Source organism: Haliotis cracherodii, unplaced genomic scaffold (genome assembly GCF_022045235.1).
Source record: "Haliotis cracherodii isolate W230 unplaced genomic scaffold, xgHalCrac1.p SCAF_14, whole genome shotgun sequence".
Lineage (NCBI taxonomy): Eukaryota > Metazoa > Mollusca > Gastropoda > Lepetellida > Haliotidae > Haliotis > Haliotis cracherodii.
The window spans coordinates 5,293,431-5,310,323 of NW_027266269.1; the positions used below are offsets into that span (position 1 = coordinate 5,293,431).

Consider the following 16,893-nt stretch of genomic DNA (forward strand, 5'->3'; position numbering starts at 1 on the left):
ATACACCACTCTCACACTGAACTCCTCACACACCACTCTCTGCACACTGACCCCCTCACACACACACACCACTCTCACACTGACCCCCTCACACACCACTCTCACACTGACCTCCTCACACACCACTCTCACACTGACCCCCTCACACACCACTCTCACACTGACCCCCTCACACACCACTCTCACACTGACCTCCTCACACACCACTCACACACTGACCCCCTCACACACCACTCTCACACTGACCTCCTCACACACCGTTCTCACACTGACCTCAATGTGACCCCTCACACACCACTCTCTGCACACTGACCTCCTCACACACCACTCTCACACTGACCCCCTCACACACCACTCTCAAACTGACCCCCTCACACACCACTCTCACACTGACCCCCTCACACACCACTCTCACACTGACCCCCTCACACACCACTCTCACACTGACCCCCTCACACACCACTCTCACACTGACCTCCTCACACACCACTCACACACTGACCCCCTCACACACCACTCTCACACTGACCCCCTCACACACAACTCTCTGCACACTGACCTCAATGTGACCCCTCACACACAACTCTCACACTGACCTCAATGTGACCCCTCAAACACAACTCTCTGCACACTGACCTCAATGTGACCCCTCACACACCACTCTCACACTGACCTCAATGTGACCCCTCAAACACAACTCTCTGCACACTGACCTCAATGTGACCCCTCACACACCACTCTCACACTGACCTCAATGTGACCCCCTCACACACCACTCTCAGACTGACCTCAATGTGACCCCTCACACACCACTCTCTGCACACTGACCTCCTCACACACCACTCTCACACTGACCCCCTCACACACCACTCTCACACTGACCCCCTCATACACCACTCTCACACTGACCTCCTCACACACCACTCTCTGCACACTGACCCCCTCACACACACACACCACTCTCACACTGACCCCCTCACACACCACTCTCACACTGACCTCCTCACACACCACTCTCACACTGACCCCCTCACACACCACTCTCACACTGACCCCCTCACACACCACTCTCACACTGACCTCCTCACACACCACTCTCACACTGACCTCCTCACACACCACTCTCACACTGACCTCCTCACACACCACTCTCACACTGACCCCCTCACACACCACTCTCACACTGACCTCCTCACACACCACTCTCACACTGACCTCCTCACACACCACTCTCACACTGACCTCCTCACACACCACTCTCACACTGACCCCCTCACACACCACTCTCACACTTACCTCCTCACACACCACTCTCACACTGACCTCCTCACACACCACTCTCACACTGACCCCCTCACACACCACTCTCGCACTGACCCCCTCACACACCACTCTCACACTGACCCCCTGACACACCACTCTCTGCACACTGACCCCCTCACACACACACACCACTCTCACACTGACCTCCTCACACACCACTCTCACACTGACCCCCTCACACACCACTCTCTGCACACTGACCCCCTCACACACAAGTCTCACATTGACCCCCTGACACACCATTCTCACACTGACCCCCTGACACACCACTCTCACACTGACCCCCTGACACACCACTCTCACACACCACTCTCGCACTGACCCCCTGACACACCACTCTCGCACTGACCCCCTGACACACCACTCGCTGCACACTGACCTCCTTGTCCTTCAGCATCATGGACTTCCCCCTGGTGAGGTTCTTCTTGCGTGCACGCTGGTTGAGGTGCCGCGACGCCTGCTCCGAGTTGGTGTTCCACACGACGACCTCCCCGTCATACGACCCAGTCGCCAGGACATTCGGGCTCTGGAAGGACCCGCACAGGATGTCCTCCACGTGCTCCTGCAGAGGTCAGAGGTCAAGGTAGTGAAACACAACACAGAGGTCCGCGTAATGAAACGCAACACAGAGGCCAGGGTAGTGAAACACAAGACAGAGGTCAGGGTAGTGAAACTCAAGACAGAGGTCAGGGTAGTGAAACACAAGACAGAGGTCAGGGTAGTGAAACACAAGACAGAGGTCCGCGTAATGAAACGCAACACAGAGGCCAGGGTAGTGAAACACAAGACAGAGGTCAGGGTAGTGAAACTCAAGACAGAGGTCAGGGTAGTGAAACACAAGACAGAGGTCAGGGTAGTGAAACACAAGACAGAGGTCAGAGTAGTGAAACACAAGACAGAGGTCAGAGTAGTGAAACACATTACAGAGGTCAGAGTAGTGAAAAGCAAGACAGAGGTCAGGGTAGTGAAACACAAGACAGAGGTCAGAGTAGTGAAAAGTAAAACAGAGGTCAGGGTAGTGAAACACAAGACAGAGGTCAGGGTAGTGAAACGCAAGACAGAGGTCAGGGTAGTGAAACACAAGACAGAGGTCAGGGTAGTGAAAAGCAAGACAGAGGTCAGGGTAGTGAAACGCAAGACAGAGGTCAGGGTAGTGAAACACATTACAGAGGTCAGGGTAGTGAAACACAAGACAGAGGTCAGGGTAGTGAAACACAAGACAGAGGTCAGAGTAGTGAAAAGTAAGACAGAGGTCAGGGTAGTGAAACGCAAGACAGAGGTCAGGGTAGTGAAACGCAAGACAGAGGTCAGGGTAGTGAAACACAAGACAGAGGTCAGAGTAGTGAAAAGCAAGACAGAGGTCAGGGTAGTGAAACACAAGACAGAGGTCAGGGTAGTGAAAAGCAAGACAGAGGTCAGAGTAGTGAAACGCAAGACAGAGGTCAGGGTAGTGAAACACATTACAGAGGTCAGAGTAGTGAAACACAAGACAGAGGTCAGGGTAGTGAAACACAAGACAGAGGTCAGAGTAGTGAAAAGTAAGACAGAGGTCAGGGTAGTGAAACACAAGACAGAGGTCAGGGTAGTGAAACGCAAGACAGAGGTCAGGGTAGTGAAACGCAACACAGAGGTCAGGGTAGTGAAAAGCAAGACAGAGGTCAGGGTAGTGAAACTCAAAATAGAGGTCAGGGTAGTGAAACGCAAGACACAGGTCAGGGTAGTGAAAAGCAACACAGAGGTCAGGGTAGTGAAACGCAACACAGAGGTCAGGGTAGTGAAACTCAAGATAGAGGTCAGGGTAGTGAAAAGCAAGACAGAGGTCAGGGTAGTGAAAAGCAAGATAGAGGTCAGGGTAGTGAAACACAAGACAGAGGTCAGGGTAGTGAAACACAAGACAGAGGTCAGAGTAGTGAAAAGTAAGACAGAGGTCAGGGTAGTGAAACGCAAGACAGAGGTCAGGGTAGTGAAACGCAAGACAGAGGCCAGGGTAGTGAAACACAAGACAGAGGTCAGAGTAGTGAAAAGCAAGACAGAGGTCAGGGTAGTGAAACACAAGACAGAGGTCAGGGTAGTGAAACACATTACAGAGGTCAGAGTAGTGAAACACAAGACAGAGGTCAGGGTAGTGAAACACAAGACAGAGGTCAGAGTAGTGAAAAGTAAGACAGAGGTCAGGGTAGTGAAAAGCAAGACAGAGGTCAGGGTAGTGAAACGCAAGACAGAGGTCAGGGTAGTGAAACACAAGACAGAGGTCAGAGTAGTGAAAAACAAGACAGAGGTCAGGGTAGTGAAACGCAAGACAGAGGTCAGGGTAGTGAAACACATTACAGAGGTCAGAGTAGTGAAACACAAGACAGAGGTCAGGGTAGTGAAACACAAGACAGAGGTCAGAGTAGTGAAAAGTAAGACAGAGGTCAGGGTAGTGAAACACAAGACAGAGGTCAGGGTAGTGAAACGCAAGACAGAGGTCACGGTAGTGAAACACAAGACAGAGGTCAGGGTAGTGAAACGCAAGACAGAGGTCAGGGTAGTGAAAAGCAAGACAGAGGTCAGGGTAGTGAAACTCAAAATAGAGGTCAGGGTAGTGAAACGCAAGACACAGGTCAGGGTAGTGAAAAGCAACACAGAGGTCAGGGTAGTGAAACGCAACACAGAGGTCAGGGTAGTGAAACTCAAGATAGAGGTCAGGGTAGTGAAAAGCAAGACAGAGCTCAGGGTAGTGAAAAGCAAGATAGAGGTCAGGGTAGTGAAACTCAAAATAGAGGTCAGGGTAGTGAAACGCAAGACACAGGTCAGGGTAGTGAAAAGCAACACAGAGGTCAGGGTAGTGAAAAGGAACACAGAGGTCAGGGTAGTGAAAAGCAAGACAGGTCAGGGTAGTGAAACGCAAGACAGAGGTCAGGGTAGTGAAAAGCAACACAGAGGTCAGGGTAGTGAAAAGCAAGACAGAGGTCAGGGTAGTGAAAAGCAACAGAGAGGTCAGGGTAGTGAAACGCAAGACAGAGGTCAGGGTAGTGAAAAGCAACACAGAGGTCAGGGTAGTGAAAAGCAAGACAGAGGTCAGAGTAGTGAAAAGCAAGACAGAGGTCAGGGTAGTGAAAAGTAACACTGGTCAGGGTAGTGAAAAGCAAGACAGAGGTCAGGGTAGTGAAAAGCAAGACAGAGGTCAGGGTAGTGAAAAGCAACAGGGAGTTCAGGGTAGTGAAACGCAAGACAGAGGTCAGGGTAGTGAAAAGCAAGACAGAGGTCAGGGTATTGAAACTCAAAATAGAGGTCAGGGTAGTGAAACGCAAGACACAGGTCAGGGTAGTGAAAAGCAAGACAGAGGTCAGGGTAGTGAAAAGCAAGACAGAGGTCAGGGTAGTGAAACTCAAAATAGAGGTCAGGGTAGTGAAACGCAAGACAGAGGTCAGGGTAGTGAAAAGCAACACAGAGGTCAGGGTAGTGAAAAGCAAGACAGAGGTCAGGGTAGTGAAAAGCAACAGAGAGGTCAGGGTAGTGAAACGTAAGACAGAGGTCAGGGTAGTGAAAAGCAACACAGAGGTCAGGGTAGTGAAAAGGAACACAGAGGTCAGGGTAGTGAAAAGCAAGACAGAGGTCAGGGTAGTGAAAAGGAACACAGAGGTCAGGGTAGTGAAAAGCAACAAAGAGGTCAGGGTAGTGAAACGCAAGACAGAGGTCAGGGTAGTGAAAAGCAAGAGAGAGGTCAGGGTAGTGAAAAGCAACAGAGAGGTCAGGGTAGTGAAACGCAAGACAGCGGTCAGGGTAGTGAAACGCAAGACACAGGTCAGGGTAGTGAAAAGCAAGACAGAGGTCAGGGTAGTGAAACAGAAGACAGAGGTCAGGGTAGTGAAACACAAGACAGAGGTCAGGGTAGTGAAACGCAAGACACAGGTCAGGGTAGTGAAAAGCAACACAGAGGTCAGGGTAGTGAAACTCAAGACAGAGGTCAGGGTAGTGAAAAGCAAGACAGAGGTCAGGGTAGTGAAAAGCAAGACAGAGGCCAGGGTAGTGAAAAGCAAGACAGAGGTCAGGGTAGTGAAACTCAAAATAGAGGTCAGGGTAGTGAAACGCAAGACAGAGGTCAGGGTAGTGAAAAGCAACACTGGTCAGGGTAGTGAAAAGCAACAGAGAGGTCAGGATAGTGAAACGCAAGACAGAGGTCAGGGTAGTGAAAAGCAACACAGAGGCCAGGGTAGTGAAAAGCAACACAGAGGTCAGGGTAGTGAAACGAAACACAGAGGTCAGGGTAGTAATACACGATAACGAAGATAATGGTATTGACACACAAAATGGCTAGTTTGGTGACTCTGGGTCAAAGAGTAGAATATACAGATTGCAGTCTTTACAACCACCCAAAAAACAAAAAGCCAAAACTAAAATCAGAACTGCATCAAACTGATTAACCAGGGATGGCATTGACAGATGTTTTTACATTCATTCACAAAGTCACAAATCTATTTTACACAACTTGTATACACTGAACGGGCAAACCTTGTTTTACTCAATTTTACAGATCCATTCATAGATTCAGTGATGGAATCAATACTTGATTGATTCATAATAAATTTATCGGTTTGTTCACTGATGAATTCAATCAGTATGTATTCATTCAGTACTTCATAGATCACTGATCTGATTCTCTGATCAACGTGTTATAGAAGCTGATTCAGTCAATGATCAACCACTCATCAATTCATTTATCTACCACTCGACCCATGAAGATCCGGGGTAGAATAGGTCTTCAGCAACCCATGCTTGTCGTAAGAGGCGACTAACGGGATCGGGTGGTCAGGCTCGCTGACTTGGTTGAAGCATGTCATTGTATTCCAATTGCGTGGATAGATGGTCATGATGTCAATCACTGGATTGTCTGGTCCAGACTTGATTACTTACAGACCGCCGTCATAAAGTTGAAATATTGCTGTGTACGGTGTTAAACAAAACAAAACAAACACGATCTACACACGCAATTATCAAATCCAACATTCATTCATTTACTGACTGACTGACTGACTGATATATTGATTGATCTAATACCGTATTCGACGTAATAAGCGCCAAGGGCGCTCTCAAAATGAGAAATAGGGGGCTCTTATTAGAATATCATTAGAGTTGAAAGATAAATTTTGTGGTTTATGCTGACAGCCTGAAATGTTTATGTACGACAGATATATTTTTCCAGAATTTCTTTGCCCATAATTAAGGGTGCACATAACACACGAGTGTGTATTATACGCGAATAAATAAGTCTTGTGTATATTGATCGATCGGAAGGGGTGCTAATTGGGGTTGTTCACGAGTCAATATGTTAGCAATTATCGCAGTGGGCGCTTATTAAAGCGGGGCGCTTATTACGTCAAATACGGTAAATGAGTGATCCAATCCGTCTTTGACCGATTCCTTGTCTTCTGCATTCCTCACTCACCTGACCTCCCTTCCAGTCAGACGGCTGCACGTGGTAGTCACGGAAGGCGCTGTTACGGAACACAGTCACAAACCTGAAACAAGAAAACAAGTTGCTGTACGACAGGAACAAATCTCATTTTTCATTTCATCCCCTCATTTCCCTCCTCGCATAATTTGACTGAACCTTTGTAAGTAAAAAAATATCCCAAGTCCAAAATAGGAATTTTTTGTGTTAATATATTGATTAATCATAAAATTAATTATTCTGTGTGTGTATAGATAACAAATACCCAAGTAGACACGCAATTAATAAGTAAAATCCAAACTATGTTGGTTGGTTTGTTGTTTTATGCCGCACTCAGCAATATTACAGCTATATGACGGCGGTCTGTAAATAATCGAGTCTGGACCGGACAATCCTTTGATTGATATCATGAGCATCGATCCACACAATTGGGATCAATGACCTGCATCAACCAAGTCAGTGAGCCTTACCACCCGATCCCGTTCCCGTTAGTCGCCTTTTATGACAAGCATAGTCAACTTTTACAGCAAGCATGTGTTGCTGAAGATATTCATATATAACGATATTCATTAATTTGTATTGATACAGAATCTACATAACAAATTTATACATAATTAATGCAATTCATGACGACAACACTACAATAAACATATCTTTAATAATATCTATGAAATATTGACAGAGATCTGTACACTGACAAACCATTATGCTGATATCACGCTATTGTGGTTGCAGGTGAATTCACAGGCCATTGACTCAACTGTAGGTTTTATTTAAAATTACAGAGAAATTATATATCAAATATAACATGGTTCAAGTCGGACAAATCATTTGAATCGGCTGATTCCAGAAGAAGAATAGACTTTGGGGTTTATTGATTTTACAATCTCATTAAAATCAGATCCTAGTTCTCACTATCGCTTAACAAAGATCTGAGGACATCCCATTATGGGTCACGTCAGAGCAACCTTTCACCCGACCAATCAAAGTATCACTTACCAGATCCTGAAAGTGACAGTCGGAATGCGTTTTCTAATCATGCAAACTCCAAAACGTTAACACGGGATATTCCGAACGACAATTACGGCCCGTACCACTGATTCCTTCAAAATTATTGTCTATCTCTCGCTTCCATGGGATAAACATTTGAACGGAGGACATCTGTGTGACATGTGACCGCCTGTGTGACATGTGACGGCCTGTGTGACATGTGACGGCCTGTGTGACATGTGACCATCTGTGTGACATGTGACAGCCCGTGTGACATGTGATGGCCTGTGTGACATGTGACCGCCTGTGTGACATGTGACTGCCTGTGTGATATGTGACTGCCTGTGTGACATGTGACAGCCTGTGTGACATGTGAAGGCCTATGTGACATGTGATGGCCAGTGTGACATGTGACCGCCTGTTTGACAAGGACTCACTTGGCCCAGCCCACCACCAGCACGGATCTCTTCAGGACCAGGATCTGGCCAACATCTGCAGGCTGCCCTCCAGAACACTCCAGGCTGTGGTAGCAGTGACCATTGAAGTCCCACACCTAGAGACAGAAGCGTCAGCATCGTCATCATCATTATCATCATCATCCTCACCATCATCATCATCATCCTCATCCTCCTCCTCATCATCATCGTCATCATCTAATCTCACACCTTTATACATCATCATCATCACCATTGAAGTCAACACCTCAGAGCACATATCATCATCATCATCATCATCATCATCCTTGCCATCATCGTTGTCCCCATTGCAATTATCATCAACATCATTTAACAATAACCTATATCAGCCAAAGGTCCAAGCTTCCTGTGATCGTATGAAGTAAGTGAGTGGTGAGGTTTTGACTCACATTCAGCAATATTCCAGCAATATCACATTGAGGGACACCAGAAAATGCTTCCCATATTGTACCGATGTCAGAAAGCCAACCCAGGTCTTCAATGTGATGAGCAAGAGCTTTAACCACTGGGCTACCCCACTGCTCCGAAGATCATGGCTTTAACCACAGGGCTACCCGACTGCCCTGAAGAGCAGAGCCTTAACCACTGGGCTAACCAACTGCCCCAAAGAGCAGAGCTTTAACCACAGGGCTACCCCACTGCCCCAAAGAGCAGAGCTTTAACAACAGGGCTACCCCACTGCCCCGAAGAGCAGAGCTTTAACAACAGGGCTACCCGACTGCCCTGAAGAGCAGAGCTTTAACCACTGGGCTAACCAACTGCCCCAAAGAGCAGAGCTTTAACCACAGGGCTACCCCACTGCCCCAAAGAGCAGAGCTTTAACAACAGGGCTACCCCACTGCCCCGAAGAGCAGAGCTTTAACCACTGGGCTACCCGACTGCCCTGAAGAGCAGAGCCTACCTTGACGGTGCCGTCCGTGCTGCCTGTGTACAGGCGGGTTTCACTCGGGTCCTGAGTGATGCAGGTCACCTCCGAGTTGCCATGGGAACTGTTGAACTGCTTGACCTTCTGACCCGTGTCAATCAGCCAGACGATGATGCTCCCCGCCTGACACACACTGACGACCTGGAACAATGGACAGCTTAGTTCTACAGTCTGGTGGGTGAGGTGAGGTGAGGTGAGGTGAGGTGATATGGGGTTTAACGTCACATTCAAGATTATTGCACTTATATAGCAATGTGGATGTGTGTGTGTGTGTATGTGTGCGTGCATGCGTGCGTGCATGTGGTGTCTGCTTGTACTGGACTAATGCAGATTACATGGTGCTAACCTCCTCCGATACCATGCCGCAGATTAACATGAATCCCCAACTCAGACACAGTATACTGACAATAGCCCCTCAATGCCGAGCACCAAACAGGGTAACAACAATTCCCATCTTTTAACGTCTATTGGTATAACGCGGCCAGGGATCGCAGTCTCTCATGCACTTGTGTGTTTGTTTGTTTGTTGTTTAACGCTGCACTCAGCAATATTCTAGCTATATGCCAGGGGTCTTTAAATAATCAAGTCTGGACCAGACAAACCAGTAATTGACATCATGAGCATCGATCAACACAATTGGGATACGATGACATGCATCAACCAAGTCAGTGAGCCTCACCACCGAATCCCGTTAGTCGCCTCTTATGATAAGCACAGTCGGCTTTTACTGCAAGCATGGGTTGCTGAAGATCTATTCTACCCCGGAATGTTCACAGGTCCTCATGCTAGGAGAACACACTCACCTGGTTGTAGGTGTTATTGTACAGGGCAGCTACGATGGGCTTCTCGTGGGACATGTGGTCTCTCATGCTAGGAGAACACACTCACCTGGTTGTACGTGTCATTGTACAGGGCAGCTACGATGGGCTTCTCGTGGGACATGTGGTCTCTCATGCTAGGAGAACACACTCACCTGGTTGGACGTGTTATTGTACAGGGCAGCTACGATGGGCTTCTCGTGGGACATGTGGTCTCTCATGCTAGGAGAACACACTCACCTGGTTGGACGTGTTATTGTACAGGGCAGCTACGATGGGCTTCTCGTGGGACATGTGGTCTCTCATGCTAGGAGAACACACTCACCTGGTTGTACGTGTTATTGTACAGGGCAGCTACGATGGGCTTCTACTGGGACATGATGCGGTCTCTCATGCTAGGGGACACACTCACTTGGTTGTACGTATTATTGTACAGGGCAGCTACGATGGGCTTCTCGTGGGACATGATGTGGTCTCTCATGCTAGGAGAACACACTCACCTGGTTGTACGTGTTATTGTACAGGGCAGCTACGATGGGCTTCTCATGTGACATGTGGTCTCTCATGCTAGGAGAACACACTCACCTGGTTGTACGTGTTATTGTACAGGGCAGCTACGATGGGCTTCTTGTGGGACATGATGTGGTCTCTCATGCTAGGAGAACACACTCACCTGGTTGTACGTGTTATTATACAGGGCAGCTACGATGGGCTTCTCGTGTGACATGTGGTCTCTCATGCTAGGAGAACACACTCACCTGGTTGTACGTGTTATTGTACAGGGCAGCTACGATGGGCTTCTCGTGGGACATGTGGTCTCTCATGCTAGGAGAACACACTCACCTGGTTGTACGTGTTATTGTACAGGGCAGCTACGATGGGCTTCTCGTGTGACATGATGCAGTCTCTCATTCTAGGAGAACACACTCACCTGGTTGTACGTGTTATTGTACAGGGCAGCTACGATGGGCTTCTTGTGGGACATGATGTGGTCTCTCATGCTAGGAGAACACACTCACCTGGTAGTACGTGTTATTATACAGGGCAGCTACGATGGGCTTCTCGTGTGACATGTGGTCTCTCATGCTAGGAGAACACACTCACCTGGTTGTACGTGTTATTGTACAGGGCAGCTACGATGGGCTTCTCGTGGGACATGTGGTCTCTCATGCTAGGAGAACACACTCACCTGGTTGTACGTGTTATTGTACAGGGCAGCTACGATGGGCTTCTACTGGGACATGATGCGGTCTCTCATGCTAGGAGAACACACTCACCTGGTTGTACGTGTTATTGTACAGGGCAGCTACGATGGGCTTCTCGTGGGACATGTGGTCTCTCATGCTAGGAGAACACACTCACCTGGTTGTACGTGTCATTGTACAGGGCAGCTACGATGGGCTTCTCGTGGGACATGTGGTCTCTCATGCTAGGAGAACACACTCACCTGGTTGGACGTGTTATTGTACAGGGCAGCTACGATGGGCTTCTCGTGGGACATGTGGTCTCTCATGCTAGGAGAACACACTCACCTGGTTGGACGTGTTATTGTACAGGGCAGCTACGATGGGCTTCTCGTGGGACATGTGGTCTCTCATGCTAGGAGAACACACTCACCTGGTTGTACGTGTTATTATACAGGGCAGCTACGATGGGCTTCTCGTGGGACATGATGTGGTCTCTCATGCAAGGAGAACACACTCACCTGGTTGTACGTGTTATTGTACAGGGCAGCTACGATGGGCTTCTCGTGGGACATGATGTGGTCTCTCATGCTAGGAGAACACACTCACCTGGTTGTACGTGTTATTGTACAGGGCAGCTACGATGGGCTTCTACTGGGACATGTGGTCTCTCATGCTAGGAGAACACACTCACCTGGTTGTACGTGTTATTGTACAGGGCAGCTACGATGGGCTTCTTGTGGGACATGATGTGGTCTCTCATGCTAGGAGAACACACTCACCTGGTTGTACGTGTTATTATACAGGGCAGCTACGATGGGCTTCTCGTGTGACATGTGGTCTCTCATGCTAGGAGAACACACTCACCTGGTTGTACGTGTTATTGTACAGGGCAGCTACGATGGGCTTCTCGTGGGACATGTGGTCTCTCATGCTAGGAGAACACACTCACCTGGTTGTACGTGTTATTGTACAGGGCAGCTACGATGGGCTTCTCGTGTGACATGATGCAGTCTCTCATTCTAGGAGAACACACTCACCTGGTTGTACGTGTTATTGTACAGGGCAGCTACGATGGGCTTCTCGTGGGACATGATGTGGTCTCTCATGCTATGAGAACACACTCACCTGGTTGTACGTGTTAATATACAGGGCAGCTACGATGGGCTTCTCGTGTGACATGTGGTCTCTCATGCTAGGAGAACACACTCACCTGGTTGTACGTGTTATTGTACAGGGCAGCTACGATGGGCTTCTCGTGGGACATGTGGTCTCTCATGCTAGGAGAACACACTCACCTGGTTGTACGTGTTATTGTACAGGGCAGCTACGATGGGCTTCTACTGGGACATGATGCGGTCTCTCATGCTAGGGGACACACTCACTTGGTTGTACGTATTATTGTACAGGGCAGCTACGATGGGCTTCTCGTGGGACATGATGTGGTCTCTCATGCTAGGAGAACACACTCACCTGGTTGTACGTGTTATTGTACAGGGCAGCTACGATGGGCTTCTCATGTGACATGTGGTCTCTCATGCTAGGAGAACACACTCACCTGGTTGTACGTGTTATTGTACAGGGCAGCTACGATGGGCTTCTCGTGTGACATGTGCTCTCATGCTAGGAGAACACACTCACCTGGCTGTACGTGTTATTGTACAGGGCAGCTACGATGGACTTCTCGTGTGACATGTGGTCTCTCATGCTAGGAGAACACACTCACCTGGTTGTACGTGTTATTGTACAGGGCAGCCATGATGGGCTTCTTGTGGGACATGTGGTCTCTCATGCTAGAACACACTCACCTGGTTGTACGTGTTATTATACAGGGCAGCTACGATGGGCTTCTCGTGGGACATGATGTGGTCTCTCATGCTAGGAGAACACACTCACCTGGTTGTACGTGTTATTGTACAGGGCAGCTACGATGGGCTTCTCGTGAGACATGTGGTCTCTCATGCTAGGAGAACACACTCACCTGGCTGTACGTGTTATTGTACAGGGCAGCTACGATGGGCTTCTCGTGTGACATGATGCAGTCTCTCATGCTAGGAGAACACACTCACCTGGGTGTGCGTGTTATTGTACAGGGCAGCTACGATGGGCTTCTTGTGGGACATGTGGTCTCTCATGCTAGGAGAACACACTCACCTGGTTGTACGTGTTATTGTACAGGGCAGCTACGATGGGCTTCTCATGGGACATGATGCGGTCTCGGATCTCGACTTTCATGTCCATGGCCGTCAGCTGGTAGTTGAAGGTGATGAAAAGACGACTTCGGTCGTTCCCGTTGCGGTCCTTGCCCTCGTCAAAGAACAGGGTACTCTGCACTGGAAGCAGATCCATGAAAGGGTAGAATCTAAATGATTCTCGGAAATCTAAATTTTTGTTGATTTCTTTGATTCCATGGTTTTGGTTTGGTTTGATGTTTAACGCCGCACTCAGCAATATTCCAGCTATATGATGGCCGTCTGTAAATAATCGAATCTGGACCAGACTATCCAGTGATTGATATCATGAGCATCGATCCACGCGATTGGGATCGATGACATGCATCAACCAAGTCAGCGAGCCTGACCACCCGATCCCGTTAGTCGCCTCTAAGCATAGTTGACTTATACAGGCTTTCATTGTAACAGCCATCTGAATAATGCTACCCCTGCGTCACAGGGCCATATGATACAGTTGAACCAATTAACTCGAAAGGGTGCACAGGAATCACGCATGTTGAGACGCCCAACACTAACACCGTATTCGTGCTTATTCATGCACTGATTGTTTTTAAAATGTAACATCCAGTTATGTATGACTGTTTAATAATCTCATACCAACTTTGACTGGAGTAGGTCAGATATTTTTTCAGATATTGAAGCAAATGTCAGTACCTTAAATTACCTTCCATACTATAATACTACTGCTGACCCCTAGCCAAAAATGCAACTTAATATTAATGCGACTCTCCAAAACTGCTGCTCAATAAACCGAATTGTTTTTATATTCAAGTTGGTATTTCCGCTATCCAAACCGTGCTGTAAGGCTGTCTTATTGTTGACTGTCATTTTGGGGACATAAATGCGAAGTTGATTAATGCGAGCAAAGACCACTCGCACTTTTTGCATTTTTTGCACTGGAGTAGGTCCGATAGTTTTTCAGATATTGTAGTAAACGTCGGTACCTTAAATTACCTTCCAGACAATAATTTAAAGACGCATTAATTTCCAGATTTAGAGTATTTCGTTCTGGCTTGTTCTGTTCGTCTGTCTCTCACCTTCAGGCCCCTTGGGGAACATGCCGGCCAGGCGCTGGATGCACACCTGCAGCTGCACGTCCCACACTCGCAGCACCTTGTCCTTGGAGAAGCTGATGAGCTGGCCCCTGCTGGTGATGAACTGCACCTGCACCACGCTCGCCATGTGACCCCGGAGCACCTGCACAGGGGAGGACGCAGTCAGTGAGTGAGTGAGTGAGTGGGTGGGTGGGTGAGTGGGTGAGTGAGTGAGTGAGTGAGTGAGCGAGTGAGTGGGCGGGTGAGTGGGTGTTTGGGTGGGTGAGTGGGTGAGTGAGTGAGTGAGTGAGTGAGCGAGTGAGTGGGCGGGTGAGTGGGTGAGTGAGTGAGTCAGTCAGTGAGTGAGTGAGTGGGTGGGTGGGTGGGTAGGTGGGTGAGTGAGTGAGTGAGTGGGTGGGTGGTTGAATGAGTGGGTGGGTGAGTGAGTATGAGTGAGTATGGTTTTACGCGGCTTTTAGCAATATTCCAGCAATATCACGGAGGGGGACACCAGAGTGAGTGAGTATGGTCTTACATTGTTTTTAGCAATATTCCAGCAATATCACGGCAGGGGACACCAGAGTGGGTGAGTATGGTTTTACGCCACTTTTAGAAATATTCCAGCAATATCATGGCGGGGACACCAGAGTGAGTGAGTATGGTTTTACATCGTTTTTAGAAATATTCCAGCAATATCATGGCGGGGACACCAGAATGAGTGAGTATGGTTTTACGCCGCTTTTAGCAATATACCAGCAATATCACAGCGGGGGACACCAGAAATCGGCTTCACACATTCCAATGCGGGAATCGAATCAGGGCTTTTGCCAGATGAGCAACGCTTTAACCAATAGGCTACCCGACCACCCCTGGAGGAGTCAGTGAGTTTGGTTTGATCAAGTGAGTGGTGAGCTGAGCTCATACCGAGAGGTTGCCATTAGTAGAGTTTATACTTTATATCCCTAGCACAGTTCAGAGCAGGATATCATGATTTAAAGATCTATAAAGGTATATTCAAAAAGTCTAACAATATCTGTACATCTTGTAACCTTAATGTTGTAGAAAATGAGTATCATTTTATGCTTGTGTGTAAACTCTATTGTCAATTAAGAAACAAGTATATAACTTACCCAAATATAAATTTATTTTGCATACTCATGTCAACTTCAAATATTACTTTATTACAAAATATTGCATTTTACATACCTCATGCATTGTTAGTTAGAAGAAACACCCATACCTTGTAAATATGTGGAACTATGGGCCTATGGTCTTTCAGTTTGCAATGAATAAAACAATTTGAATAGAGTTTATACGGGACATCTAATGGAGTTTAAATAATTTTCAACAAAACTCCAGCCATATTAATCATTTGGTTATACACTTGAGCACTTACGCCACTTGGCTTGGACACGACGTAGGGGTTCCACAGACACACGTGGTTGTTGACACCCGCCGTAGCTGGAACACACAGTGATGAAACAATGTGATGAAATGAAACAATGTGATGAAACAACGTGAAGAAACGTGATGAAATGTGAAGAAACAACGTGAAGAAACAACGTGATGAAACAACGTGAAGAAACAACCTGATGAAACAACGTGATGAAACAACCTGATGAAACAACCTGATGAAACATGATGAAACAACGTGATGAAACAAAGTGATGTAACAACGTGAAGAAACAACGTGATGAAACAACGTGATGAAATAAAGTGATGTAACAATGTGAAGAAACGTGAAGAAACAACCTGATGAAACAAAGTGATGTGACAACGTGAAGAAACAACGTTAAGAAACAACGTGATGAAACAACGTGAAGAAACAACGTGATGAAACAACGTGAAGAAACAACCTGACGAAACAACGTGAAGAAACAACGTGATGAAACAACGTGATGAAACAACGTGAAGAAACAACATGATGAAACAACGTGATGAAACACATTGAAGTCATTACTCATATGAAATACTTTCATGAAAGTCATTCCATGGTTAAAGCATGCATTCAATAGTTTTGTCTTCATCATGTGTGTTTTTATGCAATTATTGTTTCAGGATGTACCTTACAATAAAGACACATTTCATCTCCAAAAATAAAAGTACCATTTATCAGAAATATTAAGAGTACGCTGCCTCCTCATAAACTCACAAATAACAAGGGATTTGATGGTGTTTGTTTGTTCGTTTGTTGCTTAACTTGGAGTCTACAAGTTTTCCAGATTTAAATAATCAGTCTATAAATAATGAAGCCTGGTCCAGACCACTGTTTGTTTGTTGTTTAATGCTGCATTCAGCAATATTCCGGCTATATGACAGCGGTCTGTAAATAAGTGAGTCTGGACCAGACAATTCAGTGAGCATCGATCCATCCAACTGGTATACGACAACATGCATCAACCAAGTCAGCCAGCCTGACCACCCTATCCCGTTAGTTTCCCATTAAGACAAGCATAGTCACCTTTTACGGCAAGC

At 47.2% G+C, this 16,893-nt stretch overlaps 1 protein-coding gene across 1 annotated transcript in view; it reads right to left on the reverse strand.

Moving 5' to 3' along the window:
• LOC139460978 (cilia- and flagella-associated protein 337-like) overlaps positions 1-16,893 on the reverse strand; it is a 129,181-nt gene that overhangs the window by 82,012 nt on the left and 30,276 nt on the right. The window contains exons 13-19 of the mRNA XM_071242439.1: positions 15,815-15,879; positions 14,422-14,581; positions 13,305-13,483; positions 9,125-9,289; positions 8,185-8,300; positions 6,752-6,824; positions 1,703-1,885 (exon numbers count right to left, since the gene is read on the reverse strand). Coding sequence (XP_071098540.1) covers positions 1,703-1,885; positions 6,752-6,824; positions 8,185-8,300; positions 9,125-9,289; positions 13,305-13,483; positions 14,422-14,581; positions 15,815-15,879 — 941 coding nt within the window. The remainder of the gene's footprint in view (positions 1-1,702; positions 1,886-6,751; positions 6,825-8,184; positions 8,301-9,124; positions 9,290-13,304; positions 13,484-14,421; positions 14,582-15,814; positions 15,880-16,893) is intronic.